Genomic DNA, 24,330 nt, shown 5'->3' on the forward strand with positions numbered 1-24,330 from the left:
TGTCCAGATAGAGTGATATTTAAATGTATGTATTTGGGACAAACCTTTATATATAGCCCCCAACACATTTGACGGATGTGATATGGTATCGAAAATTTAGATCTATACAATATAGTCGGCACCGCCCGACTTTAGACTTTCCTTACTTGTTTTTTACTAACATTGTGTTCCAACCTAGTGCATTAGCCGACTTAAATTTTGATTCTATAGATTTTGTAGAAGTCTATCAAATTCTGTCCAGACCGAGTGATATTTAAATGTATGTATTTGGGACAAACCTTTATATATAGCACCCAACGGATGTGATATGGTATCGAAAATTTAGATCTAAAAAGTGGTGCAGGGTATAATATAGTCGGCCCCGCCCGACTTTAGACTTTCCTTACTTGTTTTAATTTACATTTGTCCGAATATTTGCTGAATATTGGTTCAAAGACATTATAACAATCCCTCATTTCTCAGTTTCATATACGTTCTCATTTAGATTTATTTAGAATTGTATGTATACCTCAATTCTAAAGAAAATTGTTTCACCCATAATTGGGTATGGAGATATTGACTGAGCCCTATTTTTCTTTTTTGGGTCAATATGAAAATGTTGACTATTCTTGGTATAACAAAAAAATCCATGATAATTGTTATTGTTGAAAAGCAATAATAATAGACTTTAAACGTTAAATAGATTCATGGTCTCAGCGGCTTTGTTATAACAATTCGTTTTCATTCAGTACACGTATGTATACACCCAGAAAATTTTAACAAAAAGCCACTAATAATAAATTCCCAAAAATAGTTTTAACAAAATTGTTATGGTCATCTACTATAGGCACATTTAAATTATATGTGTGAACAATAATTGTCATCTTCTCTTCATATTCAGTCACAGATTTCTTTCTTTTAGTGTAAACACTTCATCCATGGGTGTATGTTTGTATGTGCGTTCATGAAATGCTATAATAAATACGTATATTTATATGTGTCTGCTTCAAACACCGGAACTATTATAATTTCCGTTTCCATTTCCCCAGACTTTATGTTCAATTCATTGTTTATTGAAAATTGTTTTTGGTGGATCTCCACAACTGGCACGCACTTCTCCATCAACTCATTTCAAGTGCCCATGGATTCATTCTTATATTGTTTACATTTTGTCTGGCTATATGGACACATACAAATGTACTTTCCACATGGTACTAACTAAATATTTTCATATGGGGTCTTCCTTGGTATTTGTTTTTTCTGATGATAGTATATGGGTATTTAGGTTAGGTTAGGGTAGGTAGAGCATAAGGTATCGTTTTTCAGGCTTACAATTTGCAGAATAGAACGCATTTAATTTATAAAATTATTTGTAATTATTTAATTAGTAATTATTATTTAAATTCTATCAGATTTAATTTAATTATCGGATTTATCCAAATTGGTTCATAGATACTATGATTTAACACAATGCCTAATCGGTTATACACACGGACGAAAAAGACTGTTTTTCATAGGTTTGGGTGTAAAAATTATATGTTTTGGAACCCACATTTTTTAACACAATATTTTTAAGTGCAAGCATATAATGTTCATAAACTAGCATAATATATTTGGGTCATATATGTTAATATGTTAGAACATATTATGTTTGGGACATAAAATGTTTGTAAATATGATATGCTTAGATGCAAACATATATTAATTTGGAAATAGCCTATAAACATATATGTGTTTAGAAAGAGAGACCTAGAGAGTATGCTGCAAGTAACCAATTGGCGCCTTAAAAATATATCCACACAAAGAAAATTTCATTAAAATTTTTTTAATACCAGTGTATGCCCTAAGGTGAAACATAATATGTTTGAACAATACAAACAATATTTTGTTTGGACAAATCCTGAAAATATATATGCTTGGAGCAAAATGTGTTTGGGGTATATGTTACAGAAGCGATTTTTTTTGAGGGTGCATATATCTAGATTCTTAAATCTCGCAGAATATCTCACACACAAATATTAATTAGTTTACATAATTAATATTTGCAATAAATTTGCTTTATTATTATAATCGCCATAATTGTAGATGTGCTCACTCAATTAATGTTTTCCACTTCAACTGATGTTCAGCTCCATTTGGTATTGAATTGAAATTGACCTCATCCTCAAAGAATGGTTGGAAAATACATATAACATGGTTCGCCTATTTCCACCCTCAATGCTGATGCAACACTACACGCTAAGGGCCACCAACCAACCATACTAAAGCCAAAGATGAAATCAAAACTCTTGCGAAGAATATTTTACCCGAAGAGCACAATGACAAAAATTGATTTCTTCGTCACAATCATATCTGAAAGCAATGCGAGACCACAGCTCTTGGGGGACATAGCCCCTAGTCTTGGCGAGTTTCAATTCATTTGGAGTGAAGTTTTACTATGGCATACATTTTGTGTTATATCATTGTCCGTAACTGGAGATGCCAACCACAGTAGACGAATATATATTGAATTGCTTTTATCCCTCCCACGATATCATTATCATCTGCATAATTTTTTTTGTAACATTTTTTAGTTGTCTTGAACGGCGTCACTACTAATCTTCCCCCGTAGAATGTGAAAGGATTACCGGAAGATTTGTCTTTTGCCATTGTATAACCCACAATTCTTTTTTTTTGTGATATTCATTCATCTTTTTTTCCTAATTCCTTTGATGTCAAACAAATCTGTGATAAATGCTTTGGAAAGTGAACAAACGTCATTCTATTCTTCTCCATCTGTATCAGGGAATACAGCGAACGATACTTTTCCTCTTTGTTTCTTTCTTCCGTTTGTTTTTCGGTTCCATGAAAGAAAAATGTTACGTTTATTACAAAATTGAATGGGCGAGATCTTTCACCCACACATTTGGAATTTTTGTCATTTCCAAATTCTTTTGTTGAGTATTGACCTCCTAACTTGGAATTAACATGAATCAGAGACTTTTAACATCTGGTCCCGAAATTACTAACCCGGATTATTTATTTTATTTATTAAAAAAAATATTGATTACACTAAAAAAAAGTTTACTCGAATCCAAAAGATTTTGGCCTTCCCTTAAGAATTTTGGTATTGATTCCGAGCCAAAGATGCGGCTTCTTTAAACTAAGGACATTTTTTAGCGACCTATCTGGCTTTAAATCTAGGACCAATAAAATTAAAATTAGGATACGGATCTTATTTATTAAATGTTCATTCTATTTTCGTGGTTTATTAATAAAGCTATTTACGTGCAAACAAATGTCAGTTTAAAAAACCAAATTATAACAGATACTTCAAAATAAAAAAACGTTTTCTTAATTCCAAACAAAATTTTAAACCAAAGATGCTAGATCCTCAAAATAAGTCTTAGCGTATATAAATGAAGCTTTTTTATCCTAAATCTAAAGATTCTATATTTCAGTTAATTTAATGACGATTGTTTTTCTTTACTTTAAGGAAAATTTGCCTTGTTTCCAAGACAAGCAACTTTAATGGAGGGACGTAAATTTCCAAAATTTGTGTCCTAAATTTAATGAAAATAATTTTTGTAGCAGAGATTATAAACTTTATTTTAATTAAAAATTCATAATTTTAATGAAATTTGTCCTTAATATTAAATTGCGCATTCTTAAATTTAGATTGCGTAATCATTAAAGACCATGTAAATATTTTTTTTTTCGTGTATGATTAGGAAACATATATTTTAGGACACAACATTTATACAGTATGTGCAGTTTCAGGGTATATAAACTTGTTTCCTCTACATTAGTCTCCAGTGCAAGTGCATAATTTGGTGTATAACTGGGCAGCCGTAATATTTTTTTGAGGAAGAATCTTTGTACAGAATTCACTTCATCCGAAAATCCAAAGCCCCAAATTTGGGCTGCATACGATAAAATCGATCTGCAAACAGCATTGTAAATATTCCATTTTGCACTAAGGGCTATGTCTTTTTTACTGAGGAAATCTTTCCATGTTGTGTTTATTGCAAGGTTTGATTGATTTGCTCTATTATTGACATGTTTTTTTAAAATTCATCCTAGACGTTAATAATACTCCTAGATATCTGAATTCGTTGACTATGTTCAGTTGTGTTCCTTTATATGTCCACTTTTCATCGCTTCTTATGAGACCTCCATTTCGAAAGATAACCACTTCTGATTTTTCTCTATTGACATCTAAGCTCCACATATCACAGTATTCCTCAAGTTTCTTAATCATGCTATATCATCAGCTAGAATGACGATATCATCTGCGTAGAGTAAAATTCTGATATTTAACTGCTCAATGTTAAGCCCACCTCCCAGATAATGGTACAAATCATTTATATATAATGAGAATAATAAGGGGGATAACAAACATCCTTGTTTAACTCCTGCAATAGTATCAAAGTAATCGGATATCTCCGCGCCGTTCCACACCGATGATGTTTAAGACACAATTTTCTTTTAAATTTAGGTTTTGTGTACTTGCTTCTAGGAAGCAAATTTTAATTTTTCGCTTTCTCAGTTTTTTTTCTTCATATGCTATCAAAGTCCTTTAAAAACGAGTTAAAGGCAACTTTATTTTCCAAGTTAGGACTCGACTTCCAGTAGAAATCATGCTATGTTTGAAGTAAAAAACTTCTTTAAAGTAAAGTTTTGAAAAACATGTCCTATATTTGAACGATTTTTTGCTTTGTAGTCAAGATGCAAAAAGACAACAAATTTAAAGACAATTTCATTAAATTTAAAGAATTTTTCTGAATTATTAAAGTCAAGTTGACCTTAGCCTATACATTTTTTCTTTCATGTTAAGATACCCATTTTTAAGTCAAATCACTTAATTATAAGGACAATACGACTTTATTGAAAAGTTTATCGACTTTTGGACAAGGAAAATAACTTTATTTTAGAGAAATGCGTCTTCTATGCTAAGTAAAATTTGTATTCGTATTTTAAAGACATGAAATCTTTGACCTCACGACAATATTTTTTTCAGTGTTGTTTAACTCCTGCAATAGTATCAAAGTAATCGGATATCTCCTCGCCGTTCCACACCGATGATGTTGTACATTTATATATATATTATTGATCACATTCAATAATATATATAAATCTAGAAACTCCTAGAGCATGTAGTTTGTAAAATAAACATAACCTGGCCACAAATAATTTCATCGCAAGAACAATGGAACTGCTTCACTAATGAATAGCTATATAAGACAAAGATACACAACTTATCAACACATTCAGCGAAAGCAAGCAAGTGAAAGACGAATATGCAAATATCTTGATCACATGAGATCACAATACTATATGTTATTATGGACTCAAACCCAACCTTTTTTGTTAGGATAATAAATTAATATTTTTTCAAGCTCGAGGACGAAAAGTTCATGTTAACTTCCCTGCGGCTTCATCGCACATCAAAAACAGAAATATGATCACCAACGAAAGCAAATTGTTATTGTTGGACGGTGAACTTGTAACATGTTTGTCGCAACCATGTTATTTTCTCGGACATTATGTATCTGATTTCAACAAAAATTTTATATTTTGCGAGAAAACAAAATTTTTGCGCAAAAATGTTTCATCCAAAAATAACATTTTGCTTTAGGAGGAGATCATATTCCTTCTCTGCGTGCATGAGCGGAATTGATAATATCACTTACCGGCAACCATTACACTGAACCCCCCAGGAAGAAAAATTTTGGTTTTGTTAAAATTTAGATTATTTTTATAAAATTTGACAGTATGACAAGCGCATACATCGCGTCGATATCACAAAACCAAGTAAATATTTTTCGACAAATTTAAGAAAAATTATTAGACATAATACTTTTTTCACTTGTTAAACAAAATTTTGTAGTTTGAAGGAAAAAATAGGACTTCAAAATTGCAAAAATCTCTTTAGTGCCATACGAAGTTCAAGATGGATCCATATGGAGTAAATTTTACAAATTTAAAGAAATAATGAACTATTTTGTGAGAAGTACGTATTTAGTAAATCTTTATGCTTCATTTGTGTATAATTTTTCCCGGTTTTTAGTTAATTTAACTAACGTACCCAAAAAATTATTAGAATAAAGAAAACTTCCTCCAAAAATAATAATTCCAAGCACTAAAATAAAGTTAAATTGGCTTTAGTGAAATAAGAGAGTTCACTTTTTTTGAGTGTACAAACATAATTGATTCAATTAAAAATTTCATTGATTTAAGTGATTTTTTGATTTAATTTTGTTTTGATTAAAAAAATATTTATATCGATTAATCCTTTAATTGCTTCCTCTTTTCAAATACAATTAATATTTTAATTACACCCAGAAAAAAGTGACCCCTTCTTTAAGTTAAAATGAACTCATTGTGAAGAAAGTTGAACTTCGTATAGCGCCAAAGACATTTTTATTTGTTTGAACGATGCGATTTTCGTAGAAATTAGGAATAATGCATTCCATATATTAGTTAACATTTTCCTATATTTATATACCACTATACTACAGAATGAAAAAATTTAACTAATTTGAATTCATATATGGAATGATTTTATTGAAATTTTTTCATTCATTTCGACAAATCTTACACATTTGTGGTAAAACTTTTACTTCATAATTAGAACTGCTTACCTTCGTTTTTAAATACAATTTTATTTATTTCTATAAGCAATTTTATCTTCAATAAAAGACATGTTTTATTAATATATTGAATATATTTATTAAGAATCAACAGCATCGAATCTCTTTGAAATATTAATTTATTATTCCACTATTTCCAATTTCCGTGTGATATTATCAACTGTAAAACGCACTTTTTCTTCTTCTTTTACTTTTCACTTTTAATAAGTTGCTGCCTAACGATTTTGTCCTCCTTTTACAATTTCAATACCTACAAATATAAAAAATCATAAAACATTTTTGTTGCAAAAGGTTAGCGTCACTGAATATTACCTGATAATTGAAGATTCCAAAATGAAGACAAATGAAAGGGTTGTTATTCTGCTGGCGTTTTCTTTCTTTATACACTATCACGAACATTGATAGATTTATTTAAAAAAACGAAAATTTTTCTCACTAATTTAAAATAACAAATATTTTATATATTTTATTTGTTATTTATTATATTATTTTACCATATTATTTTTTAACAATCTCTCCGCATACCAAAACAACGCGATTCCAACTAAAAAAACAACCGACGCGCAAATATATCGATTACACCCACGCGCAAACACATCGATTACGATGACAGGTATCGATTACAGGTAGACAATAGAAATGTGGAGAATTTCCTATATTCTAACAAGTGTGTTTCCTTAAGTTTTGAAAGGATTGCATACTTCTTAGTACGAATGAACTAAAATATTTTTCTATGCCAAGTGTTGTCCGTATGTATGAAAAACTTTCTATTATAAAGGAAGTCGCAATTATCATTTTATAAGAAATTTTACTAATTTTGAGGAAACTTGGTTTTAGTTCGGTTTTTGTTTATTTTTACGAATGCTTTGTTATCGGTGAATAAAATTTTCTTTTTCAGTAGTAAATTCTTATACCCAGCAAAGAAAATAGTATGAGTAAAATTCCATGCCTTATTCTAGTTAATGAACTAATCCTAACTGCTTACAGTTTAGGATTTTTTTTACTGAAACGAGTAAATTTTATTATTTTTCACAAAAATTTACCTTAATGGAAATAAAATGGATAAACTATATTGATGAAAATTTTTTCCTTTAGTTTCGAAGGCACTTTTTTCTGGGTGTAAAAACTATTTTTGATATTTTTTCTTCGTAGAAAAAAATCCACTTTTTGATTGTCATCCATCTCAGCTACTCTTGTATTAGACAGTAAAGCTTAATATTTATCGATCCCTCCTTGTAAAAAACATATTTTATTGTAAAGATGTACTTGTATTTATTTATACTTTTAAGTAAATTACAAATGTAGGGGAGGATAAAGGTATTACATCGTAGGTCTTAAGCTTTAGAAAATGTGTACAAAAATTAATTAAAAAACAAGTTGTTTGCTATTAGTAAAACAAGTCTAATAATTGCCCTAAGTTCACTTTTATATAAGTTTAATAAATGATTTTTTTTTCACATCATACAATCATTTGTATATAAATAAGAACATTTTTAGTATTTCGCAAAAAACAAGTGGATAAAATGCTTGCCACATCTTGAGAAGACATAGTTAGATGCCAAAACGTGTCTCTGTACATTTAAGCTTGAGCTACACAGAAAAAATCCACTGTTAATCACAGAGTAAAATGAAATTGTTCTTATTGCAAAATATAAAAGAATATTTTGGTTTATAATATTTTTAAAATTTATTGAGAAAATTTCCCTAGCCGAATAAAAATGTTCCTTACCCCAAGTATAAATTAATGATGAGCTAAACGTGGGTATAAAAATTAATGACCGTACAAATAAGATCAATGCAAACTAAAGTAGAAGAAATATTTCGATAGGGCGGAAACAATTTTTTCTTTTATTAAAGTTATGTTTTTCTTTGATTAGAACGAAGAAATTCATAAATTGTACACTCAAAAAACAGTGAACCCACCAAGAAAGAAAATTTTGCTTAATTTTAGAAACAATTTACTTTTTTCCCTGTACATTAAAGTACATTGCATCATTTCTGCTACTAAACCCACATAAATAGCTGCAACATTCCATAATTCTACTTACAAATATACTACAAGGAGAGCTTAAGTAAGAACCTTAACCATGCATAGCATGGAAGACATTCAAAGCTTAAATAATTCCCATTCCACAATTACCAGAAGAAAAAAATAATAGCAGAAAAGCGACGGAAGAATAGAATTCTTTAATGAATGAAGAACACAGGCGGAAACAAGTTTAGTTGAGATTTTTCTCTCGAATAATTTACGAATGAAACCTTAATGCAAACATATATGGACATTACCTTGAGAAAAAGTCAGTAACGAACTTTTAACATACTACACTGATTACATTTTTTAACTCAAAACTTACATAAAGACTAAAATTAATTTCTCCTTAATATTATAATTCTTACCTGTAAGAGGTAAAGTCTAATCGTTTCAGTAAAAAATTGCACGAAAAAAAATTATGCTTTCCTCCCAAAAGAAATTTTAGACAAACAAAGTTCGTTTCTCATTTGCTTTTCGTTGAAAGGAAGTGTATTTGGAAGAAAAGTATATACTTTTCAACTCAAAAAAAAAAACTCAAAAAAAAAAATTTCTGGCTAATTGTATTTTCCCTCACATCTTTCTCACTTCCACAAAGTTTTTTAGTTCTTAGCACCTTTTTCTGTAATACAAACAATGTAGAAGAAATTTTACGATTTTATACATTTTTAAAAATTTTTTTACCTTTCGCCTGGACGGAGAATCGAACCGCGGACCATGCAATTTGTAAGCCGACTCACTATCCACTGAGCTATGTACACGGATGAAAAAGACTGTTTTTCATATGTTTGGCTATAAACATTATATGTTTGGAACACAAATTTTTAAACACAATATTTTTGAGTGCAAGCATATAATGTTCATAAACTAGCATAACATGTTTGGGACATATATGTTAATATGTTAGAACATATTATGTTTGGGACATAAAATGTTTGTAAATATAATATGCTTGGATGCAAACATATATTAATTTAGAAATAGCCTATAAACATATATGTGTTTGGAGCGCTATTTAACAGGGAGCGATATTGAATTAAGTTGGTGGTTGTTGCTTGTTATTACAAAATTAACATTTTATTTTTCCTTGGGCAATTGATCAGCTACTTCTTTGATCCTTACAAACTGTGTGGTCCGCTGTTCGAATCCCCGTCCGGCAAAAGGTAAAATTAAAATAAAAAAAAATCATAAAATTGAATAATTTCTTCTACAATGTTTGTATTACAGAAAAAGGCGCTAAGAACTAAAAAATCTCGTGGAAGTGAGAAAGATGTCGGGGAATATACAATTGGGCAGAAACAAAATTTTTAACATTCAGGTCGAAAACCTATGTTGTTAGCACCTATATAACCTGTTTATTTTCATAATTCATTATGATTGTAAATATATAAATAAATAAATAAAATTTTGAGCACAATATTGTTTGGGAGAATTTTTTTTAAGCATATAATATTTTTGGGTGCAAAATGCTTCCAAACATATTATATGGTCACATAATAACATATTGTTTTTTAGAAGACAACATTATTGAATTTGGATGCAAAAATACAAAATGTTTGGAACTTAGACTACCCAAACATATATTGTTTAGACCAATATGCTTTCAAACATACTATATATTGGTAGAGATCAAACATATAAATGTTGGGGCAATACCCAAAAATGTATATGCTTGAAGCAAAATATATTTGGGAGTATATGTTACAGAAGCGATTTTTTGTGAGGGTGTAGCCGTTATTGTCATCAATAGACAATTACTCATATAAGTTATATTTATATTGCATAACTTGCGGCGCCCACGAGCCGATTAAACAAAGTTTAGTTAACAGATAAATACAAGGGTCGTGGGTTCGATCCCTGCTTCGACCACAGTGTTTTTTTTTTTTTTTTTTTACATATATTCCAGATGTGGTCGGAAGATTCCGAAAAAATGTTCAATTTTTACTATGAACTGTAGAATGTGTCTTATTAAAAACCTAAAGTCAGAAAAGAACAGTGTTTGATATAAACGAAATGAACTGTGTTGTTGGTTCAAAAATAACTTTTTTTTATCGAAAAAATAAAAATTTTGTAACAAACGAATTTTTTTGGTGATAAAAGTGTATACTTTTCGAAGCAATTCAAAAAAACTCTAACAAAAGAATAACGTTTTCGGTACACGTTTTCCAAACGTTTTTTTTTTCTTTGCGTGTGCAAATAGCAAACACACAGCTGAAATGTCACTCATTAGAAAAAAAAGGGTTGCAAAAGTCGAAAATGTCGACCGTGCAACTAATCTACACTCAAAAAATGTGAACCCGATGCACTAAAGTCAATTTATGTCTATTCTAGTTCAAGGAAATTTTTAGGATTTGGTTAAAATTTCAATTTCAACGAACTCAATTGCATTTATATCCATTTTTGTATATAATTTAAGGCTTAAATAGAAAATACCCAATGAAGCAAAGTAAAGCTCTTTATTTTATTATTATTTTTTTGTTCAAAAGCAAAAATATCGGAAATAACATTAAATTTTAGAATCAGTTTAGTTTTGCTCGAATTGGCTACCTTTGTCGCGAATTATGACCCTCAACCAGCGACAAAGTTTTCACATGCTGAACGAATGCGGCTCTGCGGCGAAGCGCCGCCTTAAGATGATCGACACTTTGGTATTTTTTCAGTGCCAACCTTACTGCCAAAATGTCCCAGACGCAAAAGTTTTGGTGATTATTGTGCGTTTGAATTTGCCATTCTTGATTGGCGCGTGCTGAGTTCTGTTGGAATATCCATGGTATGCGGCCGAAATGTTCGTCTACCCGAAATGTTTACTACAGTATTTTTCTCGATAATATTCAGCATTTATTTTGATCTCACGATCGATGAATACGCGCAAGGAGCGATTATCGGCCATAACGGCCATTGAGTTCTGGAACCAATCAACGGTGTAAATTTACACATCTCTGATAGGGAAACCCGATTTTTTTTCAATTTGGAATGGGTTCTCGTCGGAGAAAACCAAATCCGGTAATTCGGCTTGCCTTTCGTGCAAGCGAAGCAACTCATTAGCTCCTTCCAGTCTAACATTCTTTGTGGATCGGTGAGCTCATGCAGTTATTGGAACTTCAATGGGTTTAGTTCATGATCATTTTTCAATATGTGTTGCATCCTTTCTCGCTAAATGATAAAATTATAACCAATCTTCGAATCTGGCTTTCACGTTTCGGGTCATTTGTGGCGTTGTTACCGTTTTTATTTCCATTGGTACGAGATTTATTCACATTTGAATGCAGCCACTTGGGGCCTTTTCCATTACGAATAAATTAATTTTTTAATGGAATAGATCAAAATGTTTGTGTAAGCTTGAAAACAATAAAATAAACTGTCAATGGTATAAATCTGTCAGCTGTCAGACTTATTGGTGTGCTGGAACTTCAAATGAACAAACTTTTTGTAGATAGTGTGATTTTCATTTCCTTTTTAAATGATTCTCAATATTGTATAATAATAACGCTTTCGAAATGTTACAAATGGAATAACCAAATTATGTATGCCTATATTCTACTAACCTGTGAAAAGTACTCATCTCACTTTATTTCTTTTATTTAAATTTATGTACATATACCTACATATCTATTTCTATTCTTTTCTACTTTCTTTGTCTTTGCTAATTTGTTGATACTCTTTGTTGCTACAACTTCTATTATTGTTGTTGTTGTTGCCTTCATTTTTCCCTTTCCTGTTGAAGAAAACAAAACTCCATTCCATAGGTTACAACAAGTCATCGTTGTTGACTTTCAAACACAATCCAATCAGGTCCAGAATTGAGCAAAGTAGAGTGGAGATGGATGGCAGTGAAATAAAAAGGCTTTGGCTCATTTCACCTATTTGTATGCTTAGAAAATTACCTTGAAACTAGTATTTTTCCAACGAAATGAGAATGTATGCCATTATCTCTGATAGTGAATTCCAAACCTACACCGAAAAAAAATGATGCTTCACAAGGTGTAAAACAGTTTTAACTGCAGTTTAGATAACACACAAGGGAATAATTGTGTTGATTTGAAATTTATAGTAAATTTTTACTAATTTAAGGTCGCTAATTTCAAATCTAATCTCTTTTCGAGATATACCATTATGTTCAAAATTAAGGCACTTCCGCTACATATATTGGAATAACATGAAAATGGGTTACCATATTAAATTTTAAAAAAAATCCGAAACTCCCAAACAATATTCTCTTTAAGTCGTGCTTACATTGTTTTTAAATTTTCCAAGTAGTTTTAGAGATATCGTTCAAGTTTAAAAAAATAACTAAAATTAAAAAAAAAAAATTGTTCTTTAAAAATTCCTAAAAAAATAAAACAGGGACAAAAATCTCAGTTTTGGAGTAGAAACAGTTAGTTAAATGTATTTCGAATAAGATGGGCTTTATTTCAGTACGATCGGTGCACAACTTTTGAATTTGTTCACGATTTACTGAATTGATATAAATCGGGATTTCCATACAAAAATAACATTTTCTATTCTTTTAATTGAGGCAATCAATTATTTATAATTATTTCTTGTAGTAAACGTTTTCTTGTAATTTTACAATAGTTCACAAGATTTAGCACTTTCTTACGTATTTCCGATTATAATTTGATTTGAGTCAAAATATGAATAATTATTACTGAGCCAAATTTTCAATTTCAATTATATTTTAAAACAAGTATATACGGCCGTAAGTTCGGCCAGGCCGAAGCTTATGTACCCTCCATCATGGATTGCGTAGAAACTTCATCTAAACACTGCCATCCACAATCGAATTGCTTAAGTTGCGGTAACGCTTGCCGGTAAATTGTAATGTAATGTAAGTCCATACGCGGTATATATTAAATCAAAAAAGATCGATCCAATACGTATATAACTCAGTTTGACAAAGTAGACATAAAATTTTGACAAAATTTTCTACAGAAATAAAATTTTAACAAAATTTTCTATAGAAATAAAATTTTCACAAAATTTTCTATAGAAATAAAAATTTTGATAAAATTTTCTATAGAAAGAAAATTTTGACAAAAATTTCTACAGAAATAAAATTTTAACAAAATTTTCTATAGAAATAAACTTTTGACAAAATTTTCTTTAGAAATAAAATCTTGGTAGATTATTTTTGGCTCGAGTGGCAACCATGATTATGAACCGAATAAAATTTGAACAAAATTTTCTATAGAAATAAAATTTTGACAAAATTTTCTATAGAAATAAAATTTTGACAATGATGAAAATTTTATTATGAACCGAATAAAATTTTAACAAAATTTTCTCTAGAAATAAAATTTTGACAAAATTTTCTATAGAAATAAAATTTTGACAAAATTTTCTATAGAAACAAAATTTTGGTAGATTATTTTTGGCTCTTGTGACAACCTGATTATGAACCGATATGGACCAATTTTTGTGTGATTGGACCAATTTTGGTATGGTTGTTAGCGACCATATACTAACACCACGTGCCTAATTTGAACCGGATCGGATGAATTTTGCTCCTCCAAGAGGCTCCGGAGGTCAAATCTGGAGAATGTTTTATATGGGGGCTATATATAATTATGGACCGATATGGACCAATTCTGGCACGGTTGTTAAAGATTATATACTAACACCATGTTCCAAATTACAACCGGATTGGATGAAATTTGCTTCTCTTGGAGACTTCGCAAGCAAAATCTGGGGATCGGTTTATATGGGAGCTATATATAATTATGAACCGATGTGGACCAATTTTTGCATGGTTGTTAGAGACCATATACCAATATCATGTACCAAATTTCAGGCGGATCGGATGAAATTTGCTTCTCTTTGAGGCTCCGCAACCCAAATCTGGGGATCGGTTTATATGGGGGCTATATATAATTATGGACCGATGTAGATCAATTTTTGCATGATTGTTAGAGACCATATACCAACACCATGTACCAAATTTCAGCCGGATCGGATGAAATATGCTTCTCTTAGGGGCTCCGCAAGCCAAATCTGGGGATCGGTTTATATGGGGGCTATATATAATTATGGACCGATGTGGACCAATTTTTGCATGATTGTTAGAGACCATATACCAACACCATGTACCAAATTTCAGCCGGATCGGATGAAATATGCTTCTGTTAGAGGCTCCACAAGCCAAATCTGAGGGTTATATGGGGGCTATACGTAAAAGTGGACCGATATGGTCCATTTTCAATACCATCCGACCTACATCGATAACAACTACTTGTGCCAAGTTTCAAGTCGATAGCTTGTTTCGTTCGGAAGTTAGCGTGATTTCAACAGACGGACGGACGGACGGACGGACATACTTAGATCGACTCAGAATTTCACCACGACCCAGAATATATATACTTTATGAGGTCTTAGAGCAATATTTCGGAAACATTTTGGTGATATTTGTTCTGTGTCGATTAGAAGCAGCTACATTATGGCATACGTTGAGGAACATCGTGTAAGAATCGATGTTCCTTAAATAGGAAATAGGGTAAAATGGAAAGGACAAGTTAGAGAGTACCATAAGGCATGATGAAACTATCCCCCTTCTCCTTTGGTTATTCCGTATGTTCTGAATCGCTTTATGCGTCACCTCTCTACTCAGCTTAGCTAGATTATATAGTAGTTAGACCAAATAAGCAGTGATGACAATTTGGTGCTTTTAGCACCAAATGTAGTGCTTTTTGATTTCCAAAAAGCACCAAATTGCTCTTTTAGTGCCTTAAAAAAAACACCAACTTGGTGCTTTCTGGCGTTTTCAGTTAGTGCTTCTGGTGCTTTTTTTCAATTGAGCTGTATATTTTGCAGTTTTGTATCTTTTCATACAAAAATGCATAATAGGCAGCCAAAAGCTTAAGAAAGTCAACTATATTTCCAAATATAGAATTTGATTGTTATGAAACTGATCCTTTTTTGAATCAATATTATTAGTTAGGGTATTCTTTGAAAAGTCTAGAAACGAGTGCAAAGTTTCTGAACTTGATAAAGATATCATTAAAAATGTTTGTATTAAATTCATAAAAAAAACAATAATCGAAATAAGATATAGACTCCCTTAAAATATTAAAATACTAGAGAATATTTTCAAATTTAATGTTGACAACTAATTTCCTTCTCTGAAAAAACTGATTTTAAAATATGAAATTCATTCCTGATTGAATGCAATTAAAATAAACATTAAAATATATGAAGCTCTACACTTGGGCACAGGTTCATAACTCATCCATTCGTATCCAAAAATTTAAGTTTTTTTAGTAATACATTGGATAATAACTGGATGCAGCCTTTTTTGGTGGGAATTGATGTGATAGAATTTTTTGGTGCTTTTTGCCCTTCGGGAGTTGGCATCACTGCAAATAGTTCAATTAACAAGGGAACTCTTTTTTTTCGATAACCGAGTCTTATCAGAATATAAACCGAGAAACTCTTTCTCACCCCGATCACCGAGTATATATATTTTACATGGTGCTGAAACTTTTATTTCTATGTATATGATTGTCGTTATACACACACACAAAATTTCCTGATTCAAACGAAATTAATCCAATCCAATTAATTTTTTAATTGAAATGTCTTCAATCACAGAAATTGAAAAATTTAATTTAAAAAATTAATTGAAAGTCAATTAAAAAATTAATTGATTCTATTAATTTTTATGATTGATTTTTGTTTCAATTAACAAATTTGTTGAATCAATAAAATGTTTAATTGAATATTTTTTTAAAACTCAATTAAGTCTTTAATTGGAAAAATTTTCGTGAAAATTTTTTTTTCAGATTTTAAAACTCTGGTCTTATTATGTTTCTTTCCCTCCGTTCCACGATGACTTTGAGACACCAAATTGCTTTCCTTGTGTGATTGAGATATTGTAATGCTAATGAAAGAGGATACACAACAATTTGTTTTTATTGGTGTTAGTTTTTCTCCATGCTTGTCCCAAATTTATTTTCCTAAAATAGGTATAAGTTTGTTGCCCAGAAAGGTAGCATTCGTTTGAAAGGATATATTCAAGGTCATGTCAGTAAAATTCAACTAAGCAAATTGGTGTTGTGGCCCCTGGATTTGTATGTAAACGTCTCGTTAGATATTTTCAAAATACATATTTGTCAAAAAGAGACATTTATGTAATATGTCCGAATCGAAACTTAACAGGTTGGCTGATAAGTCCCCGGTCTAACAAAGAAAAACACATTTTTTTGTCAAAATTAGTTTTTATTATTCAACATAGTTCCCTTCAAGAGCTATACAACAATTATAACGACCTTCCAATTTTTTGATACCATTTTGGTATTACTCCTTCGGTTTTGCCTCGAAATAGGCCTCAGTTTCGGCGATCACCTCTTCATTGTAGCCCTGCGAGCATCCTTTTGAGGTCTGGGAACAAGAAAAAGTCGCTGGGGACCAGATCTGGAGAATACGGTGGGTGGGGAAGCAATTTGAAGCCCAATTCATGAATTTTTGCCATCGTTCTCAATGACTTGTGGCACGGTGCGTTGTCTTGGTGGAGCAACACTTTTTTCTTCTTCATATGGGGCCGTTTCGCCGCGATTTCGATCTTCAAACGCTCCAATAACGCCATATAATAGTCACTGTTGATGGTTTTCCCTTCTCAAGATAATCGATAAAAATTATTCCATGCGCATCCCAAAAAACAGAGACCATTACTTTTCTAGCGGACTTTTGAGTATTTCCACGCTTCGGAGACGGTTCACCGATCGCTGTCCACTCAGCCGACTGTCGATTGGACTCAGGAGTGTAGTGATGGAGCCATGTTTCACCCATTGTCACATATCGAAGGAAAAACTCGGGTGTATTACGAGTTAACAGATGCAAACACCGCTCAGAATCATCAACACGTTGTTGTTTTTGGTCAAATGTGAGCTCGAGCGTCACCCATTTTGTACAGAGCTTCCGCATATCCAATTATTGATGAATGATATGACCAACACGTTCCTTTGATATCTTTAAGGCCTCTGCTATCTCGACTTTACGGTCATTCAAAATCATTTTGTGGATTTTTTGATGTTTTCGTCGGTAACCACCTCTTTCGAGCGTCCACTGCGTTCACCGTCCTCCGCGCTCATTTCACCACGCTTGAATTTTGCATACCAATCAATTATTGTTGATTTCCCTGGGACAGAGTCCGGAAACTCATTATCAAGCCAAGTTTTTGCTTCCACCTATTTTTTCCCTTCAGATAACACTATTTTATCAAAACACGAAATTCCGTTTTTTCCATTATTTTCACAATAACAAAAGTTGCTTCACAAAAACGCTCTATCTCGCAAACTAATTGACTTACAGACGTCAAATTTTGACACGAATCGTTTGAAGGTTGGTACTATATAAAAATAATATGCATTTAATACTAGCGACACCATCTATATGTCAAACCGGGAACTTATCAGCCAACCTGTTATGTACCTTCCATCCATAATCTAAAGATCGAATACTTACTAGAAAAATCAATATTAACTATGGCCGGATATCATCTAGGCTTTAAACTTTGAATAATTTGGATATTTGTCCAATGGGGAGTAGAAATCCTTGAACAATAATAGACTCATTGTGAAGTCGACGGCAGTGAAGAGACATCTATACTTATATACCCTCCATCCGAATCGGAACTTATATACCCTCCATCATACAAAAATTAATATTAACTATGGCCGGATATCATCTAGGCGGATAAAAATTTGCATTTCACCAAGTAATTAAATACTAATTCCAAATTATCACTTCCAATGGTTTTCTTCTTTTTCCCAACTTTTATTTCTAACACTTGTATTGAATTGAACATTTTTTTCTGTTACAGAAGCTTTACTGCAATCTCGTCCCCTGCCACATATACCTCCTGGTTCAACACTATTAGGAGGTGTTAGCGATTCTTCCGATCTGTTGGGTCCATGTCAAGATGGCATCTCTCTACATACAACACAATCACATAGTCAAGGACATAGTTCTACAACATCAGGTTTTGAATCTGCTCACAGATGGACATCCAAAGAAAATCTCCTAGCACCAGGCCCCGAGGAGGATGATCCTCAATTATTTGTAGCCTTGTATGATTTTCAAGCTGGAGGTGAAAATCAACTTAGTTTAAAGAAAGGTGAACAAGTTCGTATATTGTCATACAACAAATCGGGTGAATGGTGCGAAGCACATTCCGATTCAGGTAACGTCGGATGGGTGCCATCAAATTATGTGACACCATTAAATTCCTTAGAAAAGCATTCCTGGTATCACGGTCCAATATCTAGAAATGCTGCTGAATATTTACTCAGTTCGGGTATCAATGGCAGTTTTCTAGTGAGAGAAAGTGAAAGTTCACCCGGGCAAAGAAGTATTAGTTTAAGGTAAGGACCACTTTTCAATATTCAGATTTTCAATTAGCAACAAGCAAATATTTTCTCCTTAATGTTTCCGCACTCTGTTTAGATATGAAGGACGTGTTTATCATTATCGTATATCTGAAGATCCGGATGGTAAAGTCTTTGTTACAGCTGAAGCCAAATTTAATACACTAGCCGAGTTGGTACATCATCACAGTGTACCACATGAGGGCCATGGACTGATTACACCACTTCTATATCCTGCACCAAAGCAAAACAAACCAACAGTATTCCCTCTAAGTCCAGAACCAGATGAGTGGGAAATTTGTCGCACGGACATAGTTATGAAACACAAATTGGGTGGTGGACAATACGGTGAGGTATACGAAGCTATATGGAAACGTTATGGCAATACGGTTGCTGTTAAAACACTCAAGGAAGATACAATGGCTTTGAAAGACTTCCTGGAAGAGGCAGCCATTATGAAAGAGATGAAACATCCCAATTTAGTGCAACTAATAGGTAATTAATTATATAATGTATTCAAAATATTCATCTTTACGAAGATTCAATATGCAGTACGTAATAAAAAAATGTTATTTGTCCAAATTTTCAGGTGTTTGCACACGAGAACCTCCCTTCTATATTATCACCGAATTTATGTCACACGGTAATCTTTTGGATTTCCTACGATCTGCTGGCCGTGAAACATTGGATGCTGTTGCCCTATTATATATGGCCACACAAATTGCATCTGGCATGAGCTATTTGGAATCTCGTAATTACATTCATCGTGACTTGGCAGCCCGTAATTGTTTGGTGGGTGATAATAAACTGGTTAAGGTGGCCGATTTTGGCTTGGCTCGTCTGATGCGTGATGACACCTATACGGCACATGCGGGCGCCAAGTTTCCAATCAAATGGACCGCCCCCGAGGGATTGGCCTATAATAAATTCAGCACGAAATCGGATGTATGGGCCTTTGGTGTGCTTCTCTGGGAGATTGCCACCTATGGCATGTCTCCATATCCGGGTATTGATTTAACCGACGTCTTTCACAAACTGGAGAAAGGCTATCGCATGGAACGACCGCCAGGATGCCCACCCGAGGTATATGATCTTATGCGTCAGTGTTGGCAATGGAATGCGGCGGATAGACCGACATTTAAGAGCATACATCATGCTCTGGAACATATGTTTCAGGTGGGTGAAATATGGGAAAGTGGTTGTGGTGTTATTGGTGTTGGTGGAGGACTTGGTGTTGGTTACCGTAGACATGATGACGATAATGATATTGATGGTGATGATGAATATGAAGACGATGGCATTGAGCTTTGATTTCAACTCACGGATGATTGTGAGTGCGCACAAGATCCAAATCATGGCTATAACAACAATGCTTTACTACCTTGTAGTGAAATTACTAATAAAAAAAGACTAGAACTCAATTGTTTAGATAAAACAAATAACAATAATAATGGACAAGCTCATCTTAATTTCTTCGATCTGCAGGAATCATCTATAACAGAAGCGGTCGAAAAGCAATTGTTGAATTCCACGACGACAACGACAAACATCACTCAAAGTTTAACGCCACAAATGGCCAAAAAGGGTATACCAGGTGGCAATACGCAAACGACAGTGATAGGAGGCAGTGGCGGAAATGGTAGCGGTAACAGTGGTGGAGGTGGTCTAACACCAGGTGGTCATCACGATCAGCAAGCCAGTACACCAATGTCGGGTAAGATCGACATTTTTTATTTTGTCATTTTCTTTTTACCAAGAAAACACAAATATATTCGTATAGTAAAGTCAATACTTTTCCATGTAAATTAAGAGCAAATTTTTTATAATAGTCGCATTTCCTCTTCTAACCGAACAATATAAATATGTTCACAACCTCACTTAAAAATTGTCGCCAATATTTTCAAATTAAAGCCTCACCTAAATTATAGAAAATATTCAATTAAGAAATACTTGATTAAATTAATTTTTCCATCAAAACAACATTCAATAGTGTAAATTGATTAAATTCTTCATTGAATCAATTAATTATTTAATTGACGAAGGTGATAGATATTATCACATATGTGAATGTTGAAGCAATTTCGCTTAAAAATAAAATCTGTTTTGAAAATTTATTTTATCATCGTTATACCGTTTAGAGTCAATTCTGAACAAAAATTTCACGCTACACAACATTGTAGTTTAAGGTGTAGAAACCTATGGACGTGGATTGTTTCTCATATGCACGTAATTGAAATAAATGATGGATCTAATTTTAGAATCGCCCTCATAAGAATGCACGAATTTATGAGAATAGATTCGTGCAGGGAGTAGCTTTGCCCAATTTAAAAATAAAACCGCTTTTTGATCAGCATCAAATATAATGAAGTCGTGGGGCCTTCACATAACTTTGTGCCAATAATCCCTTTGTGTTTCGTCTGTTAAAATCAATTAGATAAAAGAAAAACAATTCCAAATGAAGTATGCGTTCATTGATAGGTCCTTTTCTTTAGAAGAATAATGTTATGAGCCCTTTGCGAAACATGAAATAATAAAAAACAAACACATTTGTATTGTCCTATTTATTTTCAGAAACTGGTTCAACATCTACAAAATTATCCACATTTTCTAGTCAGGGAAAGGGAAATGTGCAAATGCGTAGAACCACCAATAAACAGGGTAAACCAGCACCAGCTCCACCCAAGAGAACTAGGTAATCTCATTATTTTAAGAATTTTTCAATATTTTGTACTAAATATTTGTTATTTACTACTTTCCCACTATTATAGCCTCCTATCATCAAGTCGTGATAGCACTTATCGTGATGAAGACCCAACTAGTGCATCCACGCGTCAACTGATCGATGATATGCATACAAATGGTAAAACTGTTTACAGATCGTTTACCCTAAGTAGAAATTGTAAACCCTTACATTCGACCTATTATTCTGCTTTCAACAACAACTACAACAACAATATCAGCAAAAACTATTGCAATAACAACAACAGTAATTCGATTGTTGTCAATTCCAATTCTTGTACACAAAAATTACTGAAAAACGATATTCAAAATTCGCTTCCTTCCAATCCTACAAGGGGGTTTGCTATTAAAAAATCCTCCTCATGCAGTAGTTTTCTAGTTGATATATTATTTCGAGGTATTTGTCCGAAGCGCAGTAAGATGAAATGTATTTTAATTTCTTTTGTATACATATTTTATTTGAATTCACTTGTTTTGTTTCATTTTGTTTCGTTTATCTTGCTATTATCTCTTTGAAGTAATTTATTTTGTCTAACACTTGTTTTGTACTAAATTAATTTTTTTATTTTTCTTCCTAAGGTATAGTTTGTTTTTAATGGTTCAATACTACTTTTAGTACTAATGCCTTTCGATCATTTTATTTGATTTTGGTGATATGTGGTTGGTATCAATCTGTAGTTTGAGTACTAACGTTAATATTTGGGTTAAAATTATCTTTCTACTTTGAATGGCCTTTTTATAATGCAAAAATATCCAATGTTCATTGATAAATAAATCAATGGATATATTATTTTTTGTATCCTACAGCACTCTATGGAACATTATGATACATAAGTTAGAGCAAATATTCGCAATATGCACTTATATAGCCCCACAGACCAAAATAGAAAGTGGAATTGGCATTCTACTTAAGCGTACCGATATTGGTCAATGGGTTCCAATTTAGATATTGCTCTCATAAATATGTACTCCCACTTTGGACAAATATAACCACAAAATACATATTTTACAGCTGATGTTGACAAGATTTTACTCTCATTGGAATCGGTTCCGATTTAAGATCTTTAACTAAACCATCCGAATGGTCAGTGTTGCCAGTTTTTAGGATGCTTTCGTCCCCAAAAATCCCCAATTTAAATTAAAAATCCTCACAAAAACCCCCTATACATTTTTGATAAGTTTTTATGAAGAAAAATGAAGAAATAGGCTATGCGGTAGTAAAAATTCTAAATTTATTGTCATAAAATCAAGATTTCAGAACACAACACCGGTGAGCGTCTTCCAAATGTTGGAGAAATGAAAATGGAAAATTTACTTCTAAACTAAATATCATTATACTTTTAATTTAATAATCGTATATGGCCAATATTGGCTTAAATAAAAATATTGGATTAAATAAAAAAATACTCAAGTACTAAAATTGAGTGATTCCACAATTGTAGAAAATGTCTCAAGCGAGCTGAGTAAAACTATAAATTAGCGCTTCGTCCCCCAAAATTAAAGCCTGCGTCCATATCTACCCAGTAAAAAAATTTGGAAGTTCTTCCAAAGGCACAACTTTAAAATCCCTTCCAAAAGATGTACTTCCAAAGATATTCTTTATTTCAACTACACAGGAAGTTCTTTTAATTCAATTATTTATAACTCGCTGTTTTCTTATTTTTAATGAGTAAATTTAATTTTTTTGATTCAAAAAAGGTTAACAACAGAGTAAGCTTTAATAAAATGGTACAAATTATTGGAATTTTGTCGAAAAAAAAATTCTTAATCCATTCAAGAAATATTGCGAATTTTTCAAAATATTCTAATTCAAACGTTTCGGACAAGCATTATGCTATGGTCACACTGGGAAAATATTTGACAGAAATCAAAAAAGAATCCGTCGCCACAGCCGAACCAGAAAACACATTTAGCTCATATTGAATATATAACATCATGGTAGGAATATTTTCCAAAAAACGTATTCAGATATTTGGAAAATGGTTTTAGAAAAATGTTTGGTACTCATTTTGGTCAAATATTTGCCTAGTGACCATAGCCTTAGAATGCATTAAAAATCATAAAAAATTATACAAATTATTTATTTGTCAAAATATCACAACTTTTTTTAATTGGCATCCAAAACACTGAATTTGAATCACAGAGTAAGAAGTGATGCAAATTTAGTGTAGCGGCTGTTGAAATTGTGGACATCCGTCCTATGACAAGCCCGTGTTAAATTCATCGCTTCTGCACCAATTTTGCACTACTTCCGGATCCAAAAATAACATTTTCAATACTTTTTTGGTGCTTTTTTACTATGTAGCTCATATGTAATCTGATTTATTAACTAAACCGGTTTCAAAAAAATACCCACAAAAATCCCCAAATTCATGGAAATTCCCCACCAAATCCCCAACTCAAAATGTTCGTCCTTATCCACGAAAAATATCCCCAATTTGGGGGAAATCCCCAATACTGCCAACACTGCGTCTACAGATTGGTATAGGGTATAATATAGTTGGTCCCCCCACGATAATGCACTGTCACATAACGCAAGATTTTCGCCAAGTATTCAACCAATATCTTTACCCAAGAACCCTATTTGTCTAAT

General features: G+C 32.3%; 1 protein-coding gene across 3 annotated transcripts in view; it reads left to right on the forward strand.

Moving 5' to 3' along the window:
• The window catches only part of Abl (tyrosine-protein kinase Abl), a 140,581-nt gene that overhangs the window by 111,558 nt on the left and 4,693 nt on the right, over positions 1-24,330 (forward strand). For all 3 annotated transcript variants that reach the window (XM_075308161.1, XM_075308163.1, XM_075308162.1), the window contains 6 exons: positions 18,455-18,995; positions 19,078-19,493; positions 19,588-20,174; positions 20,484-20,712; positions 21,570-21,690; positions 21,767-21,858. In XM_075308161.1, coding sequence (XP_075164276.1) covers positions 18,455-18,995; positions 19,078-19,493; positions 19,588-20,174; positions 20,484-20,712; positions 21,570-21,690; positions 21,767-21,858 — 1,986 coding nt within the window. The remainder of the gene's footprint in view (positions 1-18,454; positions 18,996-19,077; positions 19,494-19,587; positions 20,175-20,483; positions 20,713-21,569; positions 21,691-21,766; positions 21,859-24,330) is intronic.

The sequence above is a fragment of the Haematobia irritans genome, chromosome 4 (assembly GCF_050003625.1).
Source record: "Haematobia irritans isolate KBUSLIRL chromosome 4, ASM5000362v1, whole genome shotgun sequence".
NCBI classification, from domain to species: domain Eukaryota; kingdom Metazoa; phylum Arthropoda; class Insecta; order Diptera; family Muscidae; genus Haematobia; species Haematobia irritans.